Source organism: Leptodactylus fuscus, chromosome 3, assembly GCF_031893055.1.
Source record: "Leptodactylus fuscus isolate aLepFus1 chromosome 3, aLepFus1.hap2, whole genome shotgun sequence".
In the NCBI taxonomy this organism is placed as follows: domain Eukaryota; kingdom Metazoa; phylum Chordata; class Amphibia; order Anura; family Leptodactylidae; genus Leptodactylus; species Leptodactylus fuscus.
In genome coordinates, this window is record NC_134267.1 from 20,758,867 (window position 1) to 20,786,665 (window position 27,799).

Genomic DNA, 27,799 nt, shown 5'->3' on the forward strand with positions numbered 1-27,799 from the left:
CCAGATGGGGAAGGAGATTGAACAGGGGACCTAGTGGGGACTATATTTACAACTGCTTGAGGGGAAAAGGGAAATTTATGTCTATCAATAGGGGAGGAGACAAATAGAGAACTTAGTGATAGCTATATTAACAGCGGTCAGCTGGGGAAGGAGACTACGTGGGAATTTACTGAGGACTATATTTATATCTGCCAGAGGGGGGAAGGGACTGACTGGGAACTTATTGGGAAGTATATTTATGGCTGCAGAAGGGGGAAGGAGACTAACTAGGGAACTTATTGGAGACTATAGTTACAGCTGCCAGGGGAGGTAGTAGACAGACTGGAAACTAACTGGGGATCGGGGGTTGTAGCTACATAGCAGCGGCAGAGGTAGCAGTTGCTATCAGGGCCCTACTTCCTGGGAGGGTCCTAAGGGCCATCTTCCACATAAAATATACCACTATTCTTAATTGCACAACGTCAAGGGGCCCCATTGCAAATTCCAGATTCAAGCCCAAGATCTTCAAGTTACGTTTCTGCTGGGGACTATACTTATGGCTGGCAGAGAAGGAGGTAGACTGACTGATTATACTTACAACTGAAAGATGGGGAACTAGACTGATTGGTGGCGAGGTGTGAAAGACAGAAAACACAGATCATCCCTTACTTTGCCCAAAGCCTCCATTTCCACTCATGAATTCGATAAAGGCCTCCAGAATTTTACATAGGTTCATCACCAGCACCAGGTCTTGGACGGGGAACGGTAAGTTGTCTTTACGCTTGCGAATGAATCTGATCCCTTCATCGACACTCTTGTCGAGCAGTGTACTCAGATATTGAACGCCGCTTGTCGGGACTCTACTAGATATTTGCTTTAGCCAAGTCTTGACAAAGGGCTGCCATCCAAGATCCACTGGATCCTATTAAGAGAGATTATAATTCACCACACACTTCTATAGGAGAACTTCAGCGAGCATCTCTGATCACAGGGAGACCTTTCCAAAAGACCATCTCTATGAGAAGACCTCAGTTATTGAGAAGACTACCTCTACATGAAGACCTCAGTTATTGAGACCACCATTACATGAATACCTGTTATTGAGAAGACCACCACTATATGAAGGCATCCATTTTTGAGAACACCAACTCTACGAGAAAACCACCGTTACTGAGACGGAAACCTCTATGAAAAGACCTCCATTATTGACAAGACCATCTCTATGAGAAGACCTCTGTTACTTAGGAAAGAAACTCTATGAGAAGACCTGTTACTGAGTAAATAACCTCTATGAAAAGTCCTCCTGATGAGAAGACCATCTCTATGAGAAGAGCTCAGTTATTAAGGAAACAACCTCTACAAAAAGACCTTCGTTATTGAGAAGGAAACCTCTATGGCAAGACCTCTGTTACTGAGAAGACCACCTCTATGAGAAGACCTCTGTTATCGAGAAGGCCACCTCTATGAGAAGACCACTGTTACTGAGAAGGCCACCTCTATGAGAAGACCTCTGTTATCGAGAAGGCCACCTCTATGAGAAGACCTCCTGAAGAGAAGACCATCTCTAGGAGAAGACCTCAGTTATTAAGGAAACAACCTTTATAAGAAGACCTCTGTTATTGAGAAGAGCACCTGTATGAGAAGACCTCCGATGAGAAGACCATCTCTATAAGAAGACCTCAGTTATTGAGGAAACAACCTCTATGAGAAGACCTCTGTTATGTTCTATGGATATAGGACACCCTTCATGGAGAAGACCTGCTCGGCAGGTCCAGAAGTTGCAATATTAAAGTATATTCTGAGACCAGCAGAATTATGAATACAGCTCTGAAGAGGCTGTAATTCATGATTAGTAGAAGATATGTAAAGTCATAGACTTTGTGAAGTGGTTCTTAGCTCTGCTTTCGTAAGGTTCACTGGTCAGGTGATCTCCTGGGCATCCTCCCTGCTTTTCTGGATCTCTACACCTAGCTCTAGAACGAATGTGAGATCACGTGACAGTGCGGCATGACCTAATAGGACTCAGTGACAGAACTGACCATTTCTTCCACCCTTCCATTTCAGCAATGTTGTGGTTCTCAGGAGACATCTGTACGGTTATTGAGCTGAATCTTCGTTAAATGCAACCAGATATCTTATAGTCATGTGAACAGAGCCCAAGCCTAAAATGTATTTGTTCCATGTTGGTATGCAACATAATCCTTCACACAATGGTGGTGTTCCCTATGACAGATCTGAGAAATATCTGCTACACTATTTCGGTAGACATGGGCACTCCCCATTTTTCTGATTGGTGAAGGTCCTACAGGTCATTCCCAGGAATACCCCTTTTTATAACAGCCTTGTATTCTCACCATATACACCATGGCACAGCGGCTGACAGTAGCGGGACTGGCTTGGGCCAGGCTGTCCACCTCAAATATCATCCTCATCCCATGCGGAAGGCGGATTCTTTCACTGTTGGCCAGACAAAGTGTCCTTGTGTCATCTAGAACCGTGTTCAGATTCTCCACCCATAATGTGTCCACCGGACCATCCAGGATTATCCAGTACCAGTCCGGGTCACCTAAACAGCACAATGTAGGTTGGGTCAGCAGAATATAGCAAGGACACATGTAGATAAGACTACTGAGAATCAGCCTAATATTAGAGCTAAAAACTAAACCTACAGCCGGTATTTTACTCTGCAGAATTCAGAGCTAATATTTCCCCGAATTCCCTGCAAGTTCAGTGTCTGCACCAGACGTGTCCTAGGAATGTGCGAACTGGAAAGGGTTATCAATATACCAAGTAGTGATCAGCAGTCTGATGTTCCCCGAATTATAGGAGCTCGGCTAAGATTGTAGGATCAATACAGGATAAGTAATGTAATGTATGTACACAGTGACTGCACCAGCAGAATAGTGACCGCAGCTCTGGAGTATAATACAGGATATAACTCAGGATCAGTACAGGATAAGTAATGTAATGTATGTACACAGTGACTGTACCAGCAGAATAGTGAGCACAGCTCTGGAGTATATTGTAATCTACAGTGTACTCATCAATAACAGGGAGGGCATTACTTCTATCATATTACAATAAATAATTTTATGCCTATGACAACAGCTTCTAGTACATGATGAATATACATATCTGGTGCACTTACCTTTAGGGGATGATCCCTTATCTAGATATTCCTGATTTTCAGTCTTCTGGACATCTTGTACATTCTGTTGATCCTCATTATTTTTTTTCTGATACAAATAACATGAAACAGATTTGTGCATTAGAGGATTACTCTTGGTCTGTCACCTATAGCACTAGAGCATTATATAATAGGGTATATAGGGCACCTGTGCTGTAGATGTCATTGTTCCACTCTCTTTGGCTGACTGCTGTGTGAAGGTCCGTACAGCTGAGGCCAGGAGACCATCCGACCACTCCATGGTGTTGGGGTTGATTTCGCCGTACAGCTCTCCGAGGGTCACACACTTGGGGTTTATGATGAAGGTCTCCACCTTCCGTTTTCTTGCCATGTTCTTGTAAATCAGTTCAATAACATTGTATTAATACACAGCAAAGCTTTATCATCTGTACTGACTGGTATATAGACATTACAGGCAGATCATACGTCCTATGTACAATATCTGTGTCATGGCCATGCAACCTTATCTCGTCTGAGGGGAACACTGCCAGACTGTGCCATCCCCATACTTAAAGGGAATGTGTCACCAGAAAGTTACCCATTTCTAAAACAAGTTTTTATATTAAACAGAATTTTTCTTACATTTTTCATGTACTATATCCTGTAATTTTCAATCTGACCACTAAACCTAATAATAGGCTGAAACTTGCGGATTCTGTAGGGGTTTACTTTGCAGCAGTCACCTCATTTACATCACAGACAGAATTACAATAGAAGATAACACCTCTATAGATAACACTACTGACCCCTCATTGCATCAGTACTGACAATCTGGTTTTACTAAATAAATGATTGGGACATATTCCTTTTATGTCCTAGGTATCTCATGAGTGTCTGATAGGCGGGGGTCCTCTTTAGGCAATGTTAGGTTAGTTGGCATACAAGACTAAGATCTAATTCCAAATGAGTCAGAATCAGTGCGGCGCCACCTATGGAAGGATGCAAAGCGTTGGCGAAGGTAGAGATGGTGAAAGGTTCCATTTAAGACGGTCTCACCTGAGCCGTATTTTTCTTTTCATATGGCAGTCCAGATTTTGCTGCGACAATCCCCAGGAAGCAGAGGGGTGTGTCTTATATACAACCCCCCCCCCCTCACCTAAATTGTTTTGGGTGTTTCTACATTGGGCTTTAATTGTCAACATTTGAGCTAAGGACACGTTGGCAAGTCCAGAATATCCCCCAAAAATGAACAATTTTTATTTTATTGAAGAAGATTTTTTTTAAAAATTAGATTTACTGTCGTAGAGTCGCCTCCTGTTGGAGAGAAATGTAGCAAAGATTTTTCCAAAATTCTTCGCACTGTGGTCTTCCCTCCTCCTGTGGGGCCCACAAGCATCACCCCATGCCGAGCCTGAAATTAATTTGAAAAATAAAATTTAGTTTTACACCAAAAGTCAAGATAAACCAGGTCATAAAACTGGGCAAGTGGTTGTGACAGAGCTCCACTACTTCATATGTGTATCCATCTAGACAATGCTCTGCAAGCTGAACAGTTCTCTCTACTAGTTTGCTACAATGTATTAAGCCTCATGCACACTGACCCATTCATTTCTATGGCCCCATACACATGACTGTATATTTTCACAGTCAAAACTCAAGACAGGTCCGATTCCTGAGGATTTTGCGGACCGTGCTCACTAGCCCCAATGAATCATGGTTATGTACATGTTGCCTTAGTCTGGAGTCCAGGCTGTTAAGCTCATAGAGCATTGTCTCCAATTCAGGACTAGCTATGTACTAGGCTAATGCCTCTGAATGAGACCAAGGGTGTTCTCATCCGATAACAGCAAGAAAAGATCTGGAAAGTGTTGAAGAATTGAAACCCAAAAACTAGTAGAACGTTGTAGAGATTTTATTACACAAGGATTAAGCTTTAACTTATAAAAAAAAACCCTGGAAAACCCAATTTAGAGGATTTTCACCACCTCCATTTCTTTATGTCCTCTTAATAGCCACCTCTCCACTGATTCTGGCACAGTTGGAATTTTTTCTCTAACCTCTACCGTTCCCGAGCAATCAGTGCTGTAAGTTTCAGCACCTAATATAGTAATTGTGTTACTCTCATGTGGGCGGTCCCAGACTACCTGCTCCAGCACAGGACCGCCCACACGAGGACAGAGCGTCTGGACGCTAAAAACTAATAATGCCAATTGCTCTGGAATGGTGGGGGCTAGAGAAAAAATTCCAACTATACCGGAATCAGAAGAGAGGCGGCTATTGAAGGATGTAAAGAGGTCGGAGGTAGTGGTAGGTCAACTTTCTTCATGTGTCTGTCACTTCTTACCACAATCTGGTGATAGAACTGGATGACTTTCTCCGTCTGACTCTCCCAAGGCTGCAGACACAATTCATTTATCGCTGCAGATATGGCTTTCTACAAAAGAGAGAGGGACATACTGTAAGGCCAGACACACAGTGCTCTTAATAAAGTACCACGCCGGTACGCCTGAGCCGAGAGTGTTAATAAGGCAGGAGGACCAATTAGAGGGATGAAAAAAACTAGAAGTGCTTAAACAAACGTAGGCTCGGATCGCAGCAAAATCAGATTTCTAAATGCGCTGAGTCCCCACAGGTGGAGTAAATAAGAGCAGCAGATGCGGAGAGAAGATAAATGGGGACATTAGGCCGTTTTGTGCGCATATGGAAATAATGTGAGACAAGTAACAATTCAAAGCCTAAAAATAGCGGAGAAAGCGGCTTTGTAAAGGTCATTTCTGGAAGTGCGAGGAACAAGGAGATCTCCTATTAGTGTGCAGGCCATGAGACATGGGCACGTTTGTTCAGCAAAGTTGCAGGATGGCGGCGATGCCGCAGAATTACTGTATGAAGTATTGTGTCTATATCTGTGCGCGATAGACGGGACCAGCAATGTAAGCCAATACTACATATGGAAATGGTGGCATGTCACTATATGGCAGCACGGTGTATGCTGTAGGTGACACCCATGGAAAAAGGCCCCTGCAAGAATTGTGTCAGAACTCACACACTTCAATGTTCACGTCAGACACATATCACACAGCACACATAAGAGACAGAATTACACATACACAGGACGTATACCACACACATCACACGTTAAATACACGCTGCACACATTAGATACACACTGTACACACATTACTCATACATTAAAAGCTAGTTCACACGGGGCGAGAGGGGGCAGATTTTGACGCGGAATCCGCCCCCTCACAATAGAGGTTTATGTAGACCGCTAGCGTTCTTTTTTCTGCCAGTGGTTTGTTCCCGCTCATGGAAAAAAGAAGCGAGCTGCCCTTTCTTCAGGCCTTGCGACAGCACCCTAATTTGGGCCTAATCCGGAGAGGAAAGCCGCAACGGGATGCTGGTGCACTGTGCCAGCATCCTGTTGCGGCAGAATTTGTTCACACGGAACCCCGTATGAACTAGCCCTAAGTGTAATCAGATATTATTGAATTTTTGTAAAAGAACAAAATAAGCACACAACACAGAGTGTAAACAATGATGAAAACAACGTAATAAATAATGCAAGCGGACGCGCAGGTCCAAAACTGATAAGGAATGAGCAGAACAGAAGCATGAGAAAGAGGGAACAGAAGGACACCAGGGAACAAGTAGACACCAAAGGGAATAACAAGAGAAGGGGTGGGGGGGAGTCATGAAAACACGTTAGAAAATTTGGATGACTCCCGAAACACCACCCACGCCCGCCAGAGGGTCTCAAACTTGGAGGAGGAGGCGGGGGGATCCTCCGTGACCAGAGCCTCCATCCATCTAAAGAGGAAAAATTCCTGGAGCCACTCCATCAGGGAGGGAGTCACTGAACTGCGCCAATGGCGTGGGATAGCCGTCGTGGTGGCCGTGAGAAAGTGACGGAGGAGATCGCCCTTCACCTGAGATATCCGAACCGGAATGAGGGAGAGGAGAAGGAACCACGTCCCATCCACTGACTTTGGTGTAGAGAGAGAACACAGAGGACCAGAAGGCCCAGATCACCCCATACTCCCAAATGTGGAGGAGAGAGCCCACAGCAGACCCACATCACTCACATAGTAAATACACATTGGACACACATCACTCACACGTTTGGGAGTTCGTTATCCTCCTGTCTCACATTACAGTAGTTTTCTGGTGTAAGCAGGGGATACTGTCACGCATGTTTGTCACACAGCCTTGTCATGACCCAAATATGCACCACAACCCCTGTCTATGCAAATATGGGAGGAGCAGGGCGGAGAGCTGGTGTAGATTTGCATTCTTGTGCAGGGGCGGGGTTTGGAACCTCCTAATATTTCAGGTGCTCTTCGTGCCAGTCAGAATCTTTATTAAGATCATCATACAGAACTCACGTCTTAATAAACCCCCCATGTGTCTAATGTGTTATGTACGTACAACAAGTACAGGTCGCTCACATTACACGCCAGTACCTCTAGTTCTTTGGTGTTGGCTTTCTGAAGGCTGACTCCCGGGAACAGGTCAGCCATGATATTTTCAAAAAGTACCACATCTTCAGCCAAAAACTTGGGCAGATTGGCTTCCTTCAGGGCGGTGATTATTATCAGCGTTTCGTCGTCTGGAGAAAGTTTCAGCGTCTTCTCTCTGGTGACACAACAGACCCATCAGCGTGTCGCACCTCACACCCCGCCAATGACTCTACTCAGAAGCTGAGAAAGTTTCGTTTCCTTTCCCAGGTACAGATTAACCTTCAGAATGAGGGTCATATTGGGCAGAATATCTATGGCGGGATTAGCATAACATCACCCTCCGCACTCGGTGCACAATATTGTTTTCAATCACTTTTATTGAATTTTCTGAAAAACACAAAGGATCTCGCCGCATCAAACAGTGACAACGCGCCCGGGGCTGTACGATAACTCGCGCTGTCAGGCAGACTCATAAAATGAATCATAATGTAATTGAATTGTGAGACAGATAAACCGTAAGTATAAGATATAGCAGAAAACAATAAAGGTGTCCACAAATAATTGGGTATTCTTAAAGGGACACTCCAGCCGATACATTATTGTGTACCCATCAAAGAGTCCGTGTCTTGCAGCCCTTTCTGTCCCCGGGGACAAATCTGGCAATGGCGTAGGTGGTAGCACTTTCCGTTCCGGATCCCACCTTGCATTGCAGATGTATCAGTCAATGGGACGCAGAGTATTACTGCCAATATTAACCCCTTCCTCACCCCCAAACAAAACCTGCTACAGTATGCTGGCTCTATCTGCATCCTGTGGAAGTACATGATGTGCTGGATCATCTTTGATCTCTCTACAGTATACCGGCTCTATCTGCAACCACAACTATCCTGTGTGTCCAAGACATTACTATAACTACATGCTATCTATAGCATCACACGCATGGGCAGTGTGAAACAATCCGGCAAAGCTGTACCCACAATCCCCACACATGTGATGCTATAGTCAGTAATAATTGTAATAGCTGTGCAACGCGCCCTGAATGTCTAGGACACACAGGATAGTTGAGGTTGCAGTTAAAGTGCGAATATTGTAGAGGGGTCAGAAAATGGATAAAGTTATTGGTAATAAAGTGCACACAAAAAAGGAGAGCTCTGCTTGCGGCTATGAAAGCAACACTTTCTGCAATCCATCTGGGTGTCTCTGCAGCTAGAGACGGACTTCACATGACAACAGGCAGTATACAGTGTTTTATTTTTTGTTATTTAGGCCATCTCTCACTTGCTTTTTAGAAGATAATACACTTGTTGATCACTATCTTGACTTTAGGCATCAGAATTTTAGGAGCAGATGGGGCAGTTTTCCTGCAGGCATTCTGGTCTCTCCCAGTCATCTCCTCTCTTCCAGGCTGCAAACTTTGCTGGATTTGGATGAAGAGACCTTTCACTTAGGGCTGCCTGCCTCCCAGTATCCTCCACCTGTGCCTCTGATTGGTGCTTAGAGCTACGCACCCTTGCCTGCTCCTACCTGCCACCACCCACTTGTCATTAGGGAGTCTAGATATCATATCAAGCACCAAAACTAACTGCACTGATTACTCAGAAACGGTGGTGGCCAGAGAAAAAATTCCAACTGCGCCAGAATCAGTAAAAAGAGCTTACATTTGTGGAGGTGGTGAACGGTTAAATGTAAAAGAGGATGTGAGGAATACCTTGCTTATAAAGCTGCCCTGGGTAGACAAATAAAGAGATTTATCAGGACCCTTCAGACAGTAGTGCAACAACAGCAACCTAGGGATCCGCCATATAATACTCAGCTTTCCAAGAATCAGATAAAAGTACAGCACAAAATTACATTTTCCACCAATTTGACAGAATAGGAAAGACCCATCATCTTTTATTAACACTTATAGATTGAAATGTCCGGTCTGAACGCCGCCCGATACGAAGGTAACTATTAAATATGCCCGACTCGGCGGTGGATTCTGTGCCGCAGCAGGAGCAGTTGTCCAGGATGTCACAGCATATTCCGCACGGAGATAATCCCTGAACTTATTTTTCGGATTTGGAGGCTATTTATAACCGGGCCAGCGCTTCCTAACATCCATATTAATATTTCGCTTTGCTGGCATATTTCTGTTTTATTGCAGCATCAGCTCGGCTGGATCACAAAGCATTAACCTCATTGGAACAGGAGGACGAGGGCTTTTCTGCTGGCGGCGGTATTGATGAGATTATCAGGTGTGCAGACCGCCATGACATGCTGTGGTGGGGCCTGGATAAAGTGCTGATCAGCGGCGCTCTCATTACACCGCGCCGTCTTCCTGCCGATTCTTTAGCCTTTATTTTATAATAAGTTGTCAACAGGTCCCTGCAGCAAGACTGAAAGCAATTTCAGGCGTCTGGCTCAATATGGCGGTGACTAGAAGGGCATCGTGCGGTTTAATGCAACTTTACCTGTGACCTAAGAGAGTCCTAAACAACGGATGGTTGTGGCCTAGAAGTGGTTAATGACTAAATGGAATAGAACGTTAGTTCCCCTTTAAAGTTAGAGTAAAGTAAGTCAGAGGGGCTTATCTGTGCGGGTTACTTTCCAAGAATGTCAATAGAAGAATCAAAGCTCCAATTTTCTGAAATTGGTCCAAATCCTTCACTTCCCTTCAATCAGAGGGGCATGGTCAAATTCTCACGGTCTGCAGCCACCACTAGGGGGAGCTCACTGCATAGGGATTTACATAATGTGTGATGATTGTGCGATGATGTGTCGGTTATCACCACTTGTCACACACAGAGGAACAGAATCCTTGTACTCAGAGAACTTGGCTTATCAGAGGAACTGGAATGACAGCAAAGGGTGCGCAGACGTGAAAATATGCACATGGGATCGTCTGATTGGAGGAATGGTGCTTAGTGATCCAGTCTGTACTGCAAGTGATATTGTCACATCCAAAACACAGGGGTATGGGAACAAAATAGCAGAAGGGGTTAACGCCACATTGGGCTACAAGCCAGGCATCCAGATACAGGTGATCCATTGACCTCACGTCACCATTCTCAAGGGCTTTCATGGTGCACAGCAAAATGGCAGCAGAGGCTGGAAGGGAGGTCTATCCTCTTCAGTGATGAGACTGGAATGGAGGTCTATCCTCTTCAGTGATGAGTCCTGGAATGGAGGTCTATCCTCTTCGGTGATGGGTCTTGGAATGGAGGTCTATCCTCTTCTGTGATGAGTCCTGGAATGGAGGTCTATCCTCTTCGGTGATGAGTCCTGGAATGGAGGTCTATCCTCTTCGGTGATGGGTCCTGGAATGGAGGTCTATCCTCTTCAGTGATCAGTCCTGGAATGGAGGTCTATCCTCTTCGGTGATGGGTCCTGGAATGAAGGTCTATCCTCTTCGGTGATGGGTCCTGGAATGAAGGTCTATCCTCTTCAGTGATGAGTCCTGCAATGGAGGTCTATCCCCTTCAGTGATGAGTCCTGGAATGGAGGTCTATCTAACTTGCTTTTGTCTCAGATGCAATGATAGCCAGAGATTGGTCTGTAGACCATGTCGGCAACCCCATGAAGGGAACATCCCACTGGTCCTACTCCCAGCATTATGGCGTTTGGTAGTATAATGTACCGTAGTCACATTCCTCTTGTCTACATTTCTTCAAAGTGTCCCAGAAACCCAGAAGGAGATCACCAGGCCACAAGTTCCTTGTGTTACTATGACCTGCGGCATCTCCGGACTTGTCTCCTATCGAGCTCATATGGGACGTCACTGGTCGGCCATTGTACAGGAGCTGTCAGTGGCCAATCCTGATGACTTGGTACATTCAGTGTGACAGAACATTCCTGACAACCATGAATACCCTCACTGGTAATATAGCAAGGAGTGTAAGTGCGGGGCCTCCTGCGGGGGGCGCTCATACTTCATACTGAATAAATCAGAAGATTTGCAGCTCTATATATGAAAATAGTAAAGTGACTTTTATAAAGATACGTAGAAAATCACTCAGCAAAAGCTGCTGTTGCAGGGTGGACGTGCTGTGATCGACCTCCGGCTTACAAAGAATCCGCCGCCTGTAGTTATTTTTCAGCATTGTGCGAGTGTCGGATTTGTAATTTTCTCTGGTGGAGGATGTAGTTAGTCTTTGTGCAGTCACATCAGACAATGTACTCTGCCGGGCGGCACATACACGGGCTATAGGTGACTGCCTTTGTGATATACAGAGCCCAGGGCGCCACTATCAATGTTTAGATCAGTCATACACACTGCAGGGAAGATTCTCCATCTAGTCGGATACGTGCATAGACTGCAACTTATATAGCTCATACCGGCCGGGAAGGTTCCCGCCAGCGGATGCCGATAAACTAGCACTCTCTGAAAGTAACAGCGACCCCTGGCAGCAATACAACAAAAAAACGCCATATGTGCAAAGCAACCTATATACAGCAGAGGCAAAAAGTAACATGTTTGACAATGTGTTAAAATTACCTATTTTTTTGTTAAGTTTTATGTTAAACATATTTATTTAATTTTTTTGGTGAGGTTTTACAATTAGTTTTACATGTTAATATCTATATTTTGAAAAATTCCTAAAAATCCTGCAGTTCTGACTCTGACCACTAAGCCAAATAATATGCTGAGAGCTCCTGTCTTCTGTAGGAGGTTTCTTTGCAGCAGTCACCTCACTTACAGCACACTGTTGATCACAGCTATCATATATATGTAGATAAGATACAGAATCCACCAGTTATAAGAGATGATGTCACGTCTTATCTACTCCCCTCTATGCCCCGGTCACAGAACATACCTAGACAACTCTCATTGTGTCTATGGCCCATGAGCCTTCTCCAAAAGGCAGGCTGCCGTGAGGTTTATACATTCAGACCACCTGATTTTCTTGATATCTCACCTGGATTCCAAGTCCTGCTTCTTCTGGCCAGCGACCACCAGCACCGTCTTAATAGCTCTCATCCCAAAATCATAGTGATTCTAGAGAGCCAAAGAAACTTCATGATAGAAAGGAGATTACGTGACATAACTGTAGTTAACTATTAGACAGCTCTATACCCTTCCCACCCTTAAAGTGGTACTCCCATCTTAATAAGTTCTCTCCTGTCCATGGGATAGAGAATAACTTGTAGATCAGTGGGGGTCCGACCACTCAGACCACTTTAACGCCCCATAAAACATCTGAAGGACTTTTCACCACCTCCAGCTCCCCACCCCCTCACTGATTCTAGCACAGTTGGAATTTTTTCTCTAGCTCCTACCATTCCTGAGCAATCAGTGGAGTTAGTTTTGGTGCCTGATCTGGTACCCAAACTCCCTAATGTCAAGTGGGTGGTGTCAGACAAGAACAGGTAAAGAGACAGGATTCTGAGCTCTGACATGGTCTGTCTCTGATTGGAGCTCTGAGTCACACCCCTTGCCTGCTCCTGTCTGACACCACCCACTTGTCATTAGGGAGTCTAGTTAGCATATTAGACACCAAAACTAATCAGATATCAACACTGATTGCTCAGGAATGGTGAGGGCTACAGAAAAAAATTCCAATTGTGCCAGAATCAGTGGAGAGGCAACTATTAAAGGAAGAAAAGAGGTGGAGGTGGTGTAGCTGCTGAAAGGTCCCCTTTAAGATGGAGATTCTTCCCTTCAAATAATGAAATTCTGGTAGTATTCAGCAGTGTGTTACTTGTCTCCCTTTGCCCTCTAACCCCCACACTTCTTTAGTATATGCATTAGAAAAAAGATAATTGCAAAAATCTACACACCCTCTAAAATGGAACTATTGAATGTTGTCCCTTAATGGGTTTGCGTTACCTGCTGAGATAGCTGTTTGCTCGCCAGCTGATACAGATTTACTAACTTCCCCGACAGAGATTTTGCAGCTTTAAATCCCTCGGAGAAGAGCATTATCTCTGCAATAAGCTGGTAGTCGGGGACCATCATCGCAACCGGCCTGAAGAGAGATTTCAGGTTGTCTGGGAGCTCAACTCGCCCTTTGTATCTGGAAATAGAAGATGGCATAAATATCCACACTGTTCTACGGCTGTACACAGATATTATACATGCGAATGGTGTTATTACTTTGTATCATATTATATTATCTATAGTAGTCTTGGAACAGGTCTGAGGCAACTCAATTTTCAGAATTTTCTTTTATGTAAAAAAAAAAGACCACCAGGGTTACTGGTATGAACCCCTTCACTATTTTAGACCACTAAGGATACTGGTAATAACCCCTTTACGACTCTAGACCACCAGGGTTACTGGTATGAACCCCTTCACTACTCTAGACCACTAGGGATACTGGAAATAACCTCTTTACTACTCTAGATCACAAAAGATACTGGTATGAACTCCTTTACTACTCTAGATCACAAAAGATACTGGTATGAACTCCTTTACTGCTCTAGACCACAAGGGATACCAGTATGAACCCCTACACTTCTCTAGACCACTGGGGATGCTGGCAGAACCCCTTTACTACCCTGGACTACTGTGGATGCTAGCCATTGCTTAAAGGGATTCTATCATTAAAATGCAATTTTTTGTGACTAACACGTAGGAATAGCCTTAAGAAAGGCTATTCTTCTCCTACCTTTAGAAGTCTTCTCCTCACCGCTGTTCGGTAGAAATCCCGGTTTTCTTTGGTATGCAAATGAGTTCTTTCACAGCACTGGGGGCAGTCCCCACGGCTCAAACAGCATTGGGGGCGTCCCCAATGCTGCGAGAGAACTCTCCAGCGACGCCTCCATCTTCTTCAGGAACGGCCTCTTCACGCATCTTCTTCCAGCCTTGGCTTGAAACTTCTACGCAGGCGCAAGTCGGCTCTGCCGTCCGGCCTCGGTCAGAGCCGACTGCGCATGCCTGCCTGGTGTAAGCGGCCATTTTCTTGTGACACAATAAAATGGCTGCTTACAACAGGCGGTCATGCGCATGTGTAGAAGCTTCAAGCCAAGGCCAGAAGAAGACACGTGAAGAGTCCGTTCCAGAAGAAGATGGAGGCGTTGCTGGAGAGTTCTCTTGCAGCACTGGGGATGCCCCCAGTGCTGGGAGAGAACTCATTTGCATACCGAAGAAACGGCGGCACGGAGAAGACATCTAAAGGTAGGAGAAGAATAGCCTCTCTTAAAGCTATTCCTATGTGTTAGGCAGCATTCACACTGAGTAACGCTGGCGTTTTTTGTGCTTATTTTGGCACGTAGCGCCGCGTAAACGCCGCGTTTGCGCCGTGCTATTTTGCGGTGGCGTTGTGCGGCGCAAACGCGGCGTAAATGCGGCGCTACGTGCCAAAATAAGCACAAAAAACGCCAGCGTTACTCAGTGTGAATGCTGCCTTAGTCACAAAAAATTGCATTTTAATGATAGGATCCCTTTAAATGCTGCTCTATGCCACTAGGTTGTTATCTCACACTGGCTCCTTCCTATAAACTTAGTTATGGGCTGAACTGATACACACGATTTACATCTAAATGTTATAACGTTCCATCAGTCTGATCCTATTTACCTATTTATTTTCTATTGGTTTCTATAAAAAGATCACATTTTGGGTTCATGTGCAGAAAGACAGTTTTGGAGTGGAGGCGATTGGTCCTGACCTAATATCAAACTTTCTATATAAATAACCGGAGACTGTACTGGAAACTTCTGCAGATTCCATAAAAAGACAGTCGCGAAAATTCCAGTATGCATTATGTACTATGTTCTATTTAAGACGGTGACACGTGTAGATCAGACCGCGCCACGTGTAGATCAGACCCCGCCACGTGACTCAACTAAAGAAGGTCATTAAGAACCCAAAAAAGCAGCGAGGTCTGTCTACCGGAGGGCGGGCGGTCCCACCACTCGTTATTGCATATTTTTCCTACTATATGTATAATTTATTGCGAGAAACATTTCATATTCTGTATGTCAGGAAACAAAAAAGTCATCTCTGTACCTACCTGGGATTCATGGTAATGAAGACTCCGCAGGACATATTTAGACGGATCTCTCTTCCCTCAAACACAAACCTGCATAAAATATCATTTCACATTCATTTCGGCAGAAAAAACCCAGCAGGAAAGTGTGAATAATTACCAAGGCTGCCATAGGATGTAAAATCTTATATAACATACAGGGTGTGGAGACTTTTGCAAAATATTTTTAATTGCTCCGATACATCTGAAATACAGAAAGTGATGTCTCCAAGTCTCAGACTACAAACAAACCTTGTGTAGTCAGACCCTGCAGTCATGTGCTGCTCTCTTATATCTGTCTCCGAGATTATCAAGGGAAGGGGGCGGAGGACATGCACTAAAAGCTGGCCTTATACATTAGATGTGTAAAGATCAAACCCACTGCTTCCAACAGGTATGGCTGACTGATGTGTACTGTTTAGGCGGCTCAATATCAACGGCCCAATTCTTTTGTTCCCCCCCATTAGGGTTGAGCGATCGGGATCGGAAAAAATCGGATCCCGATCAGCAATTGAGCAAATTTCACGATCGTGATCGGGAGGAAAATGATCAAAAATCAGATTTTAAAAACGATCCTGAAATCTCAAGATCGGCTCAACCCTACTCCATAAACATAAAGTAATTAGGGTTGAGCGATCGGGATCAGAAAAGATCAGATCCTGATCGGTGATCGAGCAAATTTCATGATCGCAATCGGGATCGGCTGGAAAATTATTGAAAATCGAATGTTAAAAACAATCCTGAAATCTCAAGATCGGCTCAACACTACTCCCCATCCCCATTGCGAAAGAGAGTTGTTGGCTGGACAAGTGTCTAAACTGTATGAACCGCTTAATAGGGCCCTTTAACCACTTCCACAAATACCAGTTCTTTTCATCCTTTAATAGCCGCCCCTCCACTGATTCTGGCACAATTGGATTTTTTTCTCTGGCCCCCGCCATGGAGCAGCCAATGGTGTAAGAGGTTCCATCAGAGTTCTTTCAGAATTCTGAATTACCCGTATATACTTGAGTATAAGCCGACCCGAATATAAGCCGAGGCCCCTAATTTTACCACAAAAAACTGGGAAAACTTATTGACTCGAGTATAAGCCGAGGGAGGGAAATGCAGCAGCTACTGGAAAATGTCAAAAATGAAAATGGTCGGAGTTTTTGGGTGCAGTAGTTGCTGGGGAAGGGGAGGGGTGTTTTGGTTGTCTGTCTGCCCCTTCCCTGAGCTTGAGGACTGGGGTTATTTCCCCCATTTGGAATTCAGCCTGGCTGACAATGTACTGTAATGCCGATTGCCGATTGCAATGGAATATTTAGGTTTTTTGTTTTTGTTTGCTATGGGGCCTTCACTCTTCCATGCTGACAGGTGCCATTTCATAACCCTCAAAGGATGACATACAAACAGTACCTTATGGCTTGGCTGTCCTTTGCGGTTTTGATGGCATGGATCTGAGAGGCAATTACTGAGAGAACTTCAATATCAATACGATTAAACTCATCAAAACAACACCAGGCCCCGGACTGCGCCATTCCAGAGAAAAACTTCCCCATCATCTGAAATACAAGAGGTAATATTAATATTACATGAATACCAGTCTGTATATCCACTGAGCAAGAAACACGTGGTATATAGACAGAGATCAAATAATTACAATATCACAGTTTATATATAGAATATATCGACTTTACATTACATTACTTATCCTGTATTGATCCTGAGTTACATCCTGTATTATACTCCAGAGCTGCACTCACTATTCTGCTGGTACAGTCACTGTGTACATACATTACATTACTTATCCTGTACTGATCCTGAGTTACATCCTGTATTATACTCCAGAGCTGCGCTCACTATTCTGCTGGTACAGTCACTGCGTACATACATTACATTACTTATCCTGTACTGATCCTGAGTTATATCCTGTATTATACTCCAGAGCTGCGCTCACTATTCTGCTGGTACAGTCACTGTGTACATACATTACATTACTTATCCTGTACTGATCCTGAGTTACATCCTGTATTATACTCCAGAGCTGTGCTCACTATTCTGCTGGTACAGTCACTGTGTACATACATTACATTACTTATCCTGTATTATACTCCAGAGCTGCGCTCACTATTCTGCTGATACAGTCACTGTGTACATACATTACATTACTTATCCTGTACTGATCCTGAGTTACATCCTGTATTATACTCCAGAGCTGCGCTCACTATTCTGCTGGTACAGTCACTGTGTACATACATTACATTACTTATCCTGTATTATACTCCAGAGCTGCGCTCACTATTCTGCTGATACAGTCACTGTGTACATACATTACATTACTTATCCTGAGTTACATCCTGTATTATACTCCAGAGCTGCGCTCACTATTCTGCTGGTACAGTCACTGTGTACATACATTACTTATCCTGTACTGATCCTGAGTTACATCCTGTATTATACTCCAGAGCTGCACTCACTGTTCTGCTGGTGCAGTCACTGTGTACATACATTACATTACTTATCCTGTATTATACTCCAGAGCTGCGCTCACTATTCTGCTGGTACAGTCACTGTGTACATACATTACATTACTTATCCTGTACACTGATCCTGAGTTACATCCTGTATTATACTCCAGAGCTGCGCTCACTATTCTACTGGTCCCCTCACTAAACTCTCCCCTCTACAATCTATTCTGAATGCAGCGGCCAGGCTCATCTATCAGGCTAGATGCTACAGCGATGCCTCTGGTCTGTGCCGGTCACTACATTGGCTGCCTATTCATTATAGAATAAAATATAAAGTTATTACTCTCATCCACAAGGCTCTCCATAATGCTGCACCTCCCTACATTTCCTCCCTCATCTCTTTCTACCGCCCAACCCGTGCTCTCCGCTCACTCAATGACCTAACACTTACATCCTCTATTATCAGAACCTCCCACGCTCGTATACAAGACTTCTCCCGAGCTGCACCACTTCTCTGGAATGCTGTGCCCTGGACAATAAGATTAACTCCCAACTTCTACAGTTTCAAACGCAAACTAAAGACGCATCTGTTCAGACAAGCCTATCACAATTCCTAATGCACAAAATTGTCTGACCTCTGTATAAGCAATGCCGCCCCTGCTACCTCTTGTGTCACCCCCTCTACCTCATACAGTAGATTGCTGGTACTGTCAGTGTGTACATACATTACATTACTTATCCTGTACTGATCCTGAGTTACATCCTGTATTATACTCCAGAGCTGCGCTCACTATTCTGCTGGTGCAGTCACTGTGTACATACATTACATTACTTATCCTGTATTATACTCCAGAGCTGCGCTCACTATTCTGCTGATACAGTCACTGTGTACATACATTACATTACTTATCCTGAGTTACATCCTGTATTATACTCCAGAGCTGCACTCACTATTCTGCTGGTGCAGTCACTGTGTACATACATTACATTACTTATCCTGTATTATACTCCAGAGCTGCGCTCACTATTCTGCTGGTACAGTCACTGTGTACATACATTACATTACTTATCCTGTACTGATCCTGAGTTATATCCTGCATTATACTCCAGAGCTGCACTCACTATTCTGCTGGTGCAGTCACTGTGTACATACATTACATTACTTATCCTGTATTATACTCCAGAGCTGCGCTCACTATTCTGCTGGTACAATCACTGTGTACATATATTACATTACTTATCCTGTACTGATCCTGAGTTACATCCTGTATTATACTCCAGAGCTGCGCTCACTATTCTGCTGGTGGAGTCACAGGGCAGGTAAGAATGTCTTAGATGGGATCCCAGTAATAGCCCAGAACTATGAATAGCCCTATTACCTTGTAGTCCAGACTTTCGGAGCAGTTGAACACCACACATTGTTTCCCTAAAGCCTGCAAATAAAATGAAAGACACTGTATAATAAATGTAACATTATATAATAGAATGACCATACATTATGTGTATACTACAGACATGACTGGTTATTACACCGCCAAATAAGAAGCTTATATTCATGACTACAGTCACTATCTATAAAGGGAGATTAAGGCCTTAAATCAATCCTTCTATCTTTGTGGCCAACATGAACTCCTTACTATTCGGTCTTCCCCTGACTAAACTCTCCCCTCTACAATCTATCCTGAATGCAGCGGCTAGGCTCATCTATCAGGCTAGACGCTACAGCGATATCTCCAGTCTATGCGGTCACTGTGGCTGTCCATCCATTGGTGATACTGTCCTTTTAAACTTATCGCCATCATTCACAAAGCTCTCCATGGTGTTCCTCCTCCCCATATCCCTTCCCTCATCTCCATCATCTATCTCTGCTCTCCATTTGACCAGTGACCTCAGAATAACATCCTCTATAGTCAGAATCTTCCACTCCCATTTCTCAAGACTTCTCCCAAGTTGCACCAGTTCTCTGGAATGCTCTACCCAGGACAATCAGATTACAACCATTTGGATCAGCAATATTTAATCCCACACTATATCTGGAGGATTACTTTGGCCAGATCCTTGACGGTTTCAGTTTTTCCGGTACCAGCCGGTCCCGCTGGTGATCCTCCAAGATGCAGATCTAGAGCTCCGGTCAGTGTTAGCCAGCAGCGGTCAGTGAGGGGTGTTATGACCAGACGAGAAGAACAGCCCAGATACTCATACCCGTACATGAAGGAGGCGCCGGCCTGTACCACGTAGCAGGAGTTATTCTGTGTGTTCCATTCATATCGAAGCTGCCTGCAATAAAGGGGATGGTCTTACAATGTGGCATCAGTTACAATGTCCTAAAAGATTGAAACACTACAAAAAGCAAGCAAAATGTATGTACTGCATGTAAATGATGGAGCAATAGCTACAGATAGTACTGTAAAGGATGTAGGCACAGATAGTACTGCCTTCCTCTGTAAATGATGTAGGCACAGATAGTACTGCCTTCCTCTGTAAATGATGTAGGCACAGATAGTACTGCCTTCCTCTGTAAAGGATGTAGGCACAGATCGTACTGCCTGCACAATGTAGGTGCAAATAATATTGCCGTCCCATTTAGCTACAGATAGTACTGTAAAGGATGTAGGCACAGATAGTACTGTCTTCCTCTGTAAGTGATGTAGGCACAGATTGTACTGTCTACACAATGTAGGTGCAAATAATACTGCCGTCCCATCTAGCTACAGATAGTACTTTTTCCTGTCTCTCCCGGTGAACTATGTAGGCACAGATAGTACCGCTTTACTGTTTCTCTCTGTAAATGATATAGGCACAGATAGTACTGCCTCCTGTCCTGAAGGCAGGAACTTACACATGAAGAAACCAAGGAGAAAAACAAGGCTTCTAAGATCAGAAACTGAAAGATGAACAGTTTATGTTTCAGGAACTCTGGATATGATCAGACATACAGACACGGCTGATAGTTTGTGTATTACAGCCTAGCATGCAATGGCGTGAATAGAGGACATAGAGGGAAAATACAGACCAATATGGGGCACCTGGCCCTTACCTTCTCGGCCTAGGCAACTCTCAGCAGATAACTATTAACTGGAAGGCTTCTGAAGGAAGGGGGGAGGGGGAGTTTTCACTTTTACCTGCGCCGCCCCCTGAGAGGCTGGCTGCCTTGATGCAGTGCTCCAAGCTGGGAGCAAACTTTTCTTTCCTTTTTCACTCTTTTTCTCTGTATCTTCAAGAATCCGGTAACCAAGCAATCTAGCACTATGAATTTAGCAACTATAAATCGAATGGAAGACCCTGTGGAGTTTTTTGTTCCTTTTGTTTCCATTGTAAAGCATGGACTCAAGACCTGGTTCAGCTGGTTTCCACATGTGCCTGTTACCATCCCCCCAGCTAGGACAGCATGGCTCAACATGCGGCATGGAAGAGAAACCTACATGGAAATGCGGACTTCTTCCTCAAGGAGATGATTTTTGGCGTCTATTGCTGATGTGTGAAGATGCCTACAGCTGACTGGTATTTCTTTCTTTTTATTACTGTGGACACGTGGGACTCTGCTACAGCCTGGGAACCATCACCCACCTACCCCCAGGAGTTATGGAAGCTTGGCAAGAGAGCAGCACCCTGTATACCTGGATGGCTTCAGACTTCCTTGGGGCAGTAGAACACTGTGGTAAGGAGGAGGAGGACGGCTTGTGATGAAGGACATTTGGGGCATTTTTTGTGGTTAAAAGGACAATAGTGCTGATGCAAGATACCGAACTATCAGCTGTGAGCAGGAGATCTCATCACCTACCAAAGGAACTACCACATGTTATCATGATAGCTGCATATGTCCCCCACCTCTGCAAAAATTTCTGCTTGTTATATCCACATGCTGTGACCCCCCTCCTCGTGTCCTACAACCAAGTCGGCTGTATTATTATTATTATTATTATTATTATTATTAACATCAATCTGCACAGAGAACTAAATGATCCTGCAGTGTGTCTGTGTTTCTTTCTTTTTTAGTTGCTATGATTCCTAGGATTTCTCTATCTGCCATGAGCTTCTATGTGTTTCTCTCTTGTTATATACTACTGTACCATCTATGAAACTGTATCACTGAAATTTCCCCATTGTGGGACTATTAAAGGAATATCTTATCTTATATTCTGTTCTAATTCGCGCAATGTGAAGGTAAAATCTCATTAGGCTGCACGGCGTGGCGGTATAATACCCAGGAATAATAATGATCTGCAGTGTCACAGACGACACAAACATCCCTTACTGTCAATTACAGATCACTTATCCCATCTGCGGCAGTCAGCGTCTTGTTAGTGTGCATGAAGACTGAAGATGTGAACGAGCCCTTATAAGAAGACTCAATACACAAGACTATTAGTAGTAACAATATATATATTTACCAGGGTATACAAGAAAGTGGAGCTGGGGTGTAGCCTCCAATAACAGAGGAGGACGTTGTAGTGAGTGTACAGCAGCAGTCTACAGTCTTTCTATACAGGTTTTTGGATTTATATGGAAACCATGAAGGAACATGTATGGAAGGTAGTACAGAAAAAAAGTGTGAAAAAAACCTGAGTGTTTATATTTTAGCTTATCCAGAGTAGCCCCCTATTGCTTGGATGACAACGTTGCACTCTCTTGGCATTCCATCCATCAGCTCCATGAGGTAGTCACCTGGAATGGTTTTCCAGCAGTCTTGAAGGAGTTTCCAGTGGTGCTGAGCACTTGTTGACTGGCTTATTTTCACACTCAGGTCCAAACCATATCAACTGGGTTTAGGTGGGTGACTGTGGAGGCCATTTCATCTGACATAGCACTCCATCATTTTCCTTCTTGGTCAAATGCCCCTTAAAAAGCTTGGAGATGTTCTTTACAATCACTGAACAATGATGTGGAACGAAGTGGAAACCAGCACGTCGCGGCAGAATACTATGGTAGCCATGCTGGTTAAGTGTTCCTTGAATTTTGACTAAATCTCCAACAAAGCCACCAGCCAAAAGCCCAACAGCTTCACAATGGCTTCTTCCATACTTCACGGCAGGAACCACATATGTAGAAACCATCTGCTCATCTTTTCTGTAACACAGAATATAAAATTTTGACTTGCCAGAACAAAGTACTGATTTCCACGGGTCTTATGTCCATTTCTTATGGTTCTTGGCCCAAGCAGTTCTCTTTTTCTTAGTATTGGTCCTCAGTGGTGGTCTCTTTGCAGCAATTTCACCATAATGGTCCAAATCTCGCAATCTCCTCTGAACAGTTGATGTTGAGAAGTGTCTTGGACTTGATCTATGTGAAGCATTTACGTGACTCTTATCTGAGGTTCTGATAAATTGCAGTTTCTGAGGCTGGTAACTCTAAGAGGTAACTCTTAGTCTTCCTTTTCTGGGGCTTTTCTCGTATCATAGCGTTGGATGGTTTTCATGACTGTACTTGAGGATACCTTTAATGTTCTTGATATTTTCCAGATTGACTGACGTTAATGTCTTAAAATAATGGTGGACAGCTTTTCATCTTTCCTTAGTTGAGAGATTCTTGGTATAATGTGGATTAGAACAATTCTTGAATAAGTCTAAACACCAAACCTCCCCCTGTATAAACAATTGATGGTCTCAAAGACATAAAGGAGGAAAGAAATTCCACAAAATAATTCTTGACCATGCATACCTGTAACTAAAAACCATTCCTGGTGGCTACCTCATGAAGCTGATGAGAGAATGCCAACAGAGTGAAAACCTGCTGCCAAAGCAAAAGGGAGCTACTACGAAAAATCTAAAATATAGAATATATTCTGGTTTAACACTTTTTTTGTTTGCTACTTAAAGAGGACCTTTCACCAGTTCCACAGGCTTGTTGCATGGTTAAATAGGCACCGCTCCACTGATTCCAGCAAGTTGGATTTTTTTTCTCTGGCCCCCACAATTCACAAGCAATCATTTATGTTAGTTTCTATTGTCAGCTGGGCAGTCCTAATCTGAAGCAACAAGACAGGGACCGCCCACCTGACAGTAGACAGCATAATTGTGCTAAACTAACAACATAGGTTGCTCAGGAATGGTGGGGGCTAGAGAAACAAATTCACAGTTTAACCCCAACACTGTTATTCAGTCCTTGGTCATTTCCCACCATTACAAAACCCATCTGAAGATGCAAGACAGAAGATCACAGACTGGTGACACCTCCTGTACCTTGTCCACTCAAAGTCTTCAGCACTAAACACCTTGTTCCTTATTAATTCAGTCAGGACATCTCTGCAGTGCACATAGAGTATGAGCAGGGCCTCCAGCGTCCTCTTCTGGTGGAGGTGAGGAACTTCTACAGCCATTTCTGACAGTTCACCAAGACGTTTCTCCAGGTTTGACAGGACATTTGTCAACTCTGTCTCTGGATCCTCACTAGAGAAACCTTTAAGACAGTCCTTACTGAACATAATCTGGCTCTGAAATAAAAATACAAAGAGCTCAGTGTTCACTGACCGTAAGCGAAGGTCATGAAAATTGTGATGAAACGGAGCACCAAACCCCACTGCCGATTTACTGTGGTTACACACGTACCACAACAAGAATGACCTGACCCGGGTGGGTGAGGATCCATTTCTTATAATCGGACTTGCCCCAGTCCTGCACTCCAGCTCTTACCAGCCTGTGAAGTAAAGGGTTTCAGATATCATTATTAATTAATATTATTAATTATTATTATTATTTCTTTCCTTCTTACCCATAATTGAAATTTTGGTTTTGTAACATAAATCGGTCCAAATTTCTGAGCTCAATTTCTTAAAGGGATTCTACCATTAAAATCTAATTTTTTCTCACTAACACGTAGGAATAGCGTTAAGAAAGGCTATTCTTCTCCTACCTTTAGATGTCTTCTTTGCGCCGCCGTTCGGTAGAAATGCTGGTTTTCGTCAGTATGCAAATGAGTTCTCTCGCAGCAATGGGGGCGGTCCCCAGCGCTCAAACAGCACTGGGCGTGTCCCCAATGCTGCGAGAGAACTCTCCAGTGCCGCCTCCATCTTCTTCAGAACGGCCTCTTCACGAGTCTTCATCCGGCACTGGTGGTCAAACTTCTAGGCCTCGGGCAGAGCAGACTGCGCATGCCCACAGGCCGCAAGAAATTGTGTAAGCGGATATTTTTCTTGTAGCTGCGGGCATGCGTAGTCGGCTCTGCCCGAGGATAGATAGATAGGAGATAGATAGATAGATAGATAGATAGGAGATAGATAGATAGATAGATAGATAGATAGATAGATAGATAGATAGACTCTGTACCTAGTTCAGCACTTACTTTTTCACAACATCAAACATACTGGTCTCCACATTTCCCAGCCATTGCTCCACAGAGCCTCTGATCCGGACATTTCTATAGAAAGCAGGGAGGACATTACTGTAAACTTCACACGATGTTCCAGATAATGAGTCATGTTAATTAGAACAAGAGAATATACTTAGGCATGCAGATCTTCTCTCCCTCCGCAGATACAATCATCTCCACCTCGGGGGAACTGTTCAGGTGATGTCTTATGTCCAAATGTTGGATGTTCTCAAAACACTTCACCAGGTGCGGCTGTGTTATATAAAGTCATATTAGCGTGGTCTTCAGTATTCATTAAAGGGGTTTTGTACAGGACTAGAAAAACATGGCTGACTGCTTCCGGAAACACGACATACTGGTTCAGGGGTTGAGGTTGGTATTGCAGCTTAGCTCCATTGAATGGAGAGAAGTACGGCTATTTTGGAAGAAAGCCACCATGTTTTTCTATACCCCCTACAACAAAAATTTAAGGGTCACTTGCCTGAACAACTTCAGGGTTCTTGCTTTCAGCCAGGATGGAGAGAAGGTCGTCATTGCTGAGGAAGTAGAACCTTGGGAAAACCCTACGTTTAATTTCTAAAAAGTCCTGGCAGGGAAAACGGACAATAACACCATATTAAAGATCTGCGGCCAAGACCGAAACCTCACAGGGTCACTTAATAAATGCTACTATCTTCCAGGAAGACAAATCAATGGCTTATCCATAATACAATGGATGGGTAACAACAATGGCTGATAAGCTTGGGTGCCAGTTGGGTCATCTAGAGGCCTAGGTCATGACCATGAGTTCTTCCATCCATCTGCTATTGCATAGATTTTCCATCTTCACCCTAATCTTCCTAGGAATAGTTACTTGTGTCCCTACATAGCTATGGTCTCCAGTTCTTGCCATCCTCAGGCCAAGTCTTCAATATTAGATCCATGGTTCATGGATTAGCTGTGCCCAGAAGCTGAAACAGAGAATGGAGCAAGAAGAAGACAGCTCCATTGCTTGTGTAGTGGCCAGACCTGGTACTACAGATCAGCTCCTAGTCACTTTTATGGAGACAAAGCTGCAGTGACTTAGTTTAGACACTACACAGTGTACAGAGCTGTCTGCTTCCCGCTCCATTCTCTGTATATTACCAGCTAAGAATGGCTGATTGTTGTGGTTTCCAAGTGCCAAAGCCTTGCTGACCTGATATTGATGACTTAGCCTTAGTATAGGACATCAAAAATTTTAGCTTGAACAACCCCTTTAAGTATTATTGATATCATAGCTAATAACTTCACATCTCGAACTGGAAATTTTACATTTCTGTAAAAATTTGTTCAATATTTTGTAAAATTAATGAGTCCAATTTCCAACTTTTTGCTAATGTGAGGCTTCTTATCCCTTTGAAAGAGTATCAGCCTATGGTGACTCCCTTGGTCCAAAACACCCAAGGAACATCTACTTGCTTTCTATCAACAAACATAATAAAGAAGGGTCAAATTTACCAAAGTACATGTTGAAAGAGTACACAAAGACCTCAGAGTACTGTTTTTGGCCTCCCGCCTACCTCAAGGCATTTTAGAATTTTCTCCAGGTGTCCATTGTTGGTCTGCAGAATTTCCAGGACACCTGGCGCGGTGGCGGCTCTCAGCGCGTTGGGTCTATCCTTTATTTGATTCATCAGCTCTTTCCATGAAATGTCCACTTGGGCAAAAAGTTTGGCTTCAGCTGGGAGCTGCCTAATAAGGATACAGAAAGTACAAAAGCCAGTGAGAAGATATTAATATAGACCGAGGGTCTACACATCAATTGCGTCTGGTCTGGGGTGGAGTTGCAATACCGGACACAGCCTACGGGCAAGAGAGGTGCTATTTTTTTAAGTCAAAATTAATCTATGATGGTCTTTTTTAAAGACTGTCCACGTCGCACAGCACAGTCCCCCATACACTAAGACCTTGATGTATATAGGCCGTTGGGTTGATAGGTCTACTCCAACCTTACCTTCAAGCTTTAAGCATAGCAGGCTTATCCAATTCACCATGGGCCCGCCATGCCCAGTAAGCCCATCTCTCTTCTGGCTTACACGGTCAATTTTTCCTCTACTCCTCTAGTCTCATTTTCAAAAATATTGGAATCCCAATTTTTATAATCCCCAATGGGATCTGCCAGATATTGGCCAGAATCTTTTTGAAAAAGGAATTCACCGGACATGAAGCATAGCCCTATGACTTTTGTGTGACATGCTATATACTACTCTATGGGATATGCCTAATAATAGTCTATACCTCTGGATGTCAGATGCCAGGAATATCTGCTCCAAGTACAACCAGTTTCTCTGGCACATCATCCATTCCTCCATGGTGCGGGAGAACAGATTCAGTTTTCTGTCCCATTCATCTACCGTGTTCTGAAACAAGATCAATGAGAAGAAACATATGAATGGACGTCAGTCTTAAGAGAACAGAAACTTTGAGATTTCTGCTTAAAATGGTTTACTAGTTTAGAAAAATCATTGCCAAACACTATTAGGAACCCTGAGTTAATAGAAAGGAGG

At 43.8% G+C, this 27,799-nt stretch overlaps 1 protein-coding gene across 1 annotated transcript in view; it reads right to left on the reverse strand.

The window, feature by feature from the left end:
- The window catches only part of DNAH14 (dynein axonemal heavy chain 14), a 121,132-nt gene that overhangs the window by 51,879 nt on the left and 41,454 nt on the right, over positions 1 to 27,799 (reverse strand). Inside the window, exons 21-40 of the mRNA XM_075267083.1 lie at positions 27,531 to 27,652; positions 26,813 to 26,984; positions 25,753 to 25,857; positions 25,405 to 25,523; positions 25,245 to 25,319; positions 24,512 to 24,599; positions 24,146 to 24,396; positions 20,012 to 20,243; positions 19,346 to 19,399; positions 16,915 to 17,060; positions 15,502 to 15,570; positions 13,376 to 13,562; positions 12,465 to 12,544; positions 7,570 to 7,741; positions 5,451 to 5,540; positions 4,404 to 4,517; positions 3,315 to 3,500; positions 3,128 to 3,200; positions 2,334 to 2,545; positions 649 to 901 (exon numbers count right to left, since the gene is read on the reverse strand). Coding sequence (XP_075123184.1) covers positions 649 to 901; positions 2,334 to 2,545; positions 3,128 to 3,200; positions 3,315 to 3,500; positions 4,404 to 4,517; positions 5,451 to 5,540; positions 7,570 to 7,741; positions 12,465 to 12,544; positions 13,376 to 13,562; positions 15,502 to 15,570; positions 16,915 to 17,060; positions 19,346 to 19,399; positions 20,012 to 20,243; positions 24,146 to 24,396; positions 24,512 to 24,599; positions 25,245 to 25,319; positions 25,405 to 25,523; positions 25,753 to 25,857; positions 26,813 to 26,984; positions 27,531 to 27,652 — 2,800 coding nt within the window. The remainder of the gene's footprint in view (positions 1 to 648; positions 902 to 2,333; positions 2,546 to 3,127; positions 3,201 to 3,314; positions 3,501 to 4,403; positions 4,518 to 5,450; positions 5,541 to 7,569; positions 7,742 to 12,464; positions 12,545 to 13,375; positions 13,563 to 15,501; positions 15,571 to 16,914; positions 17,061 to 19,345; positions 19,400 to 20,011; positions 20,244 to 24,145; positions 24,397 to 24,511; positions 24,600 to 25,244; positions 25,320 to 25,404; positions 25,524 to 25,752; positions 25,858 to 26,812; positions 26,985 to 27,530; positions 27,653 to 27,799) is intronic.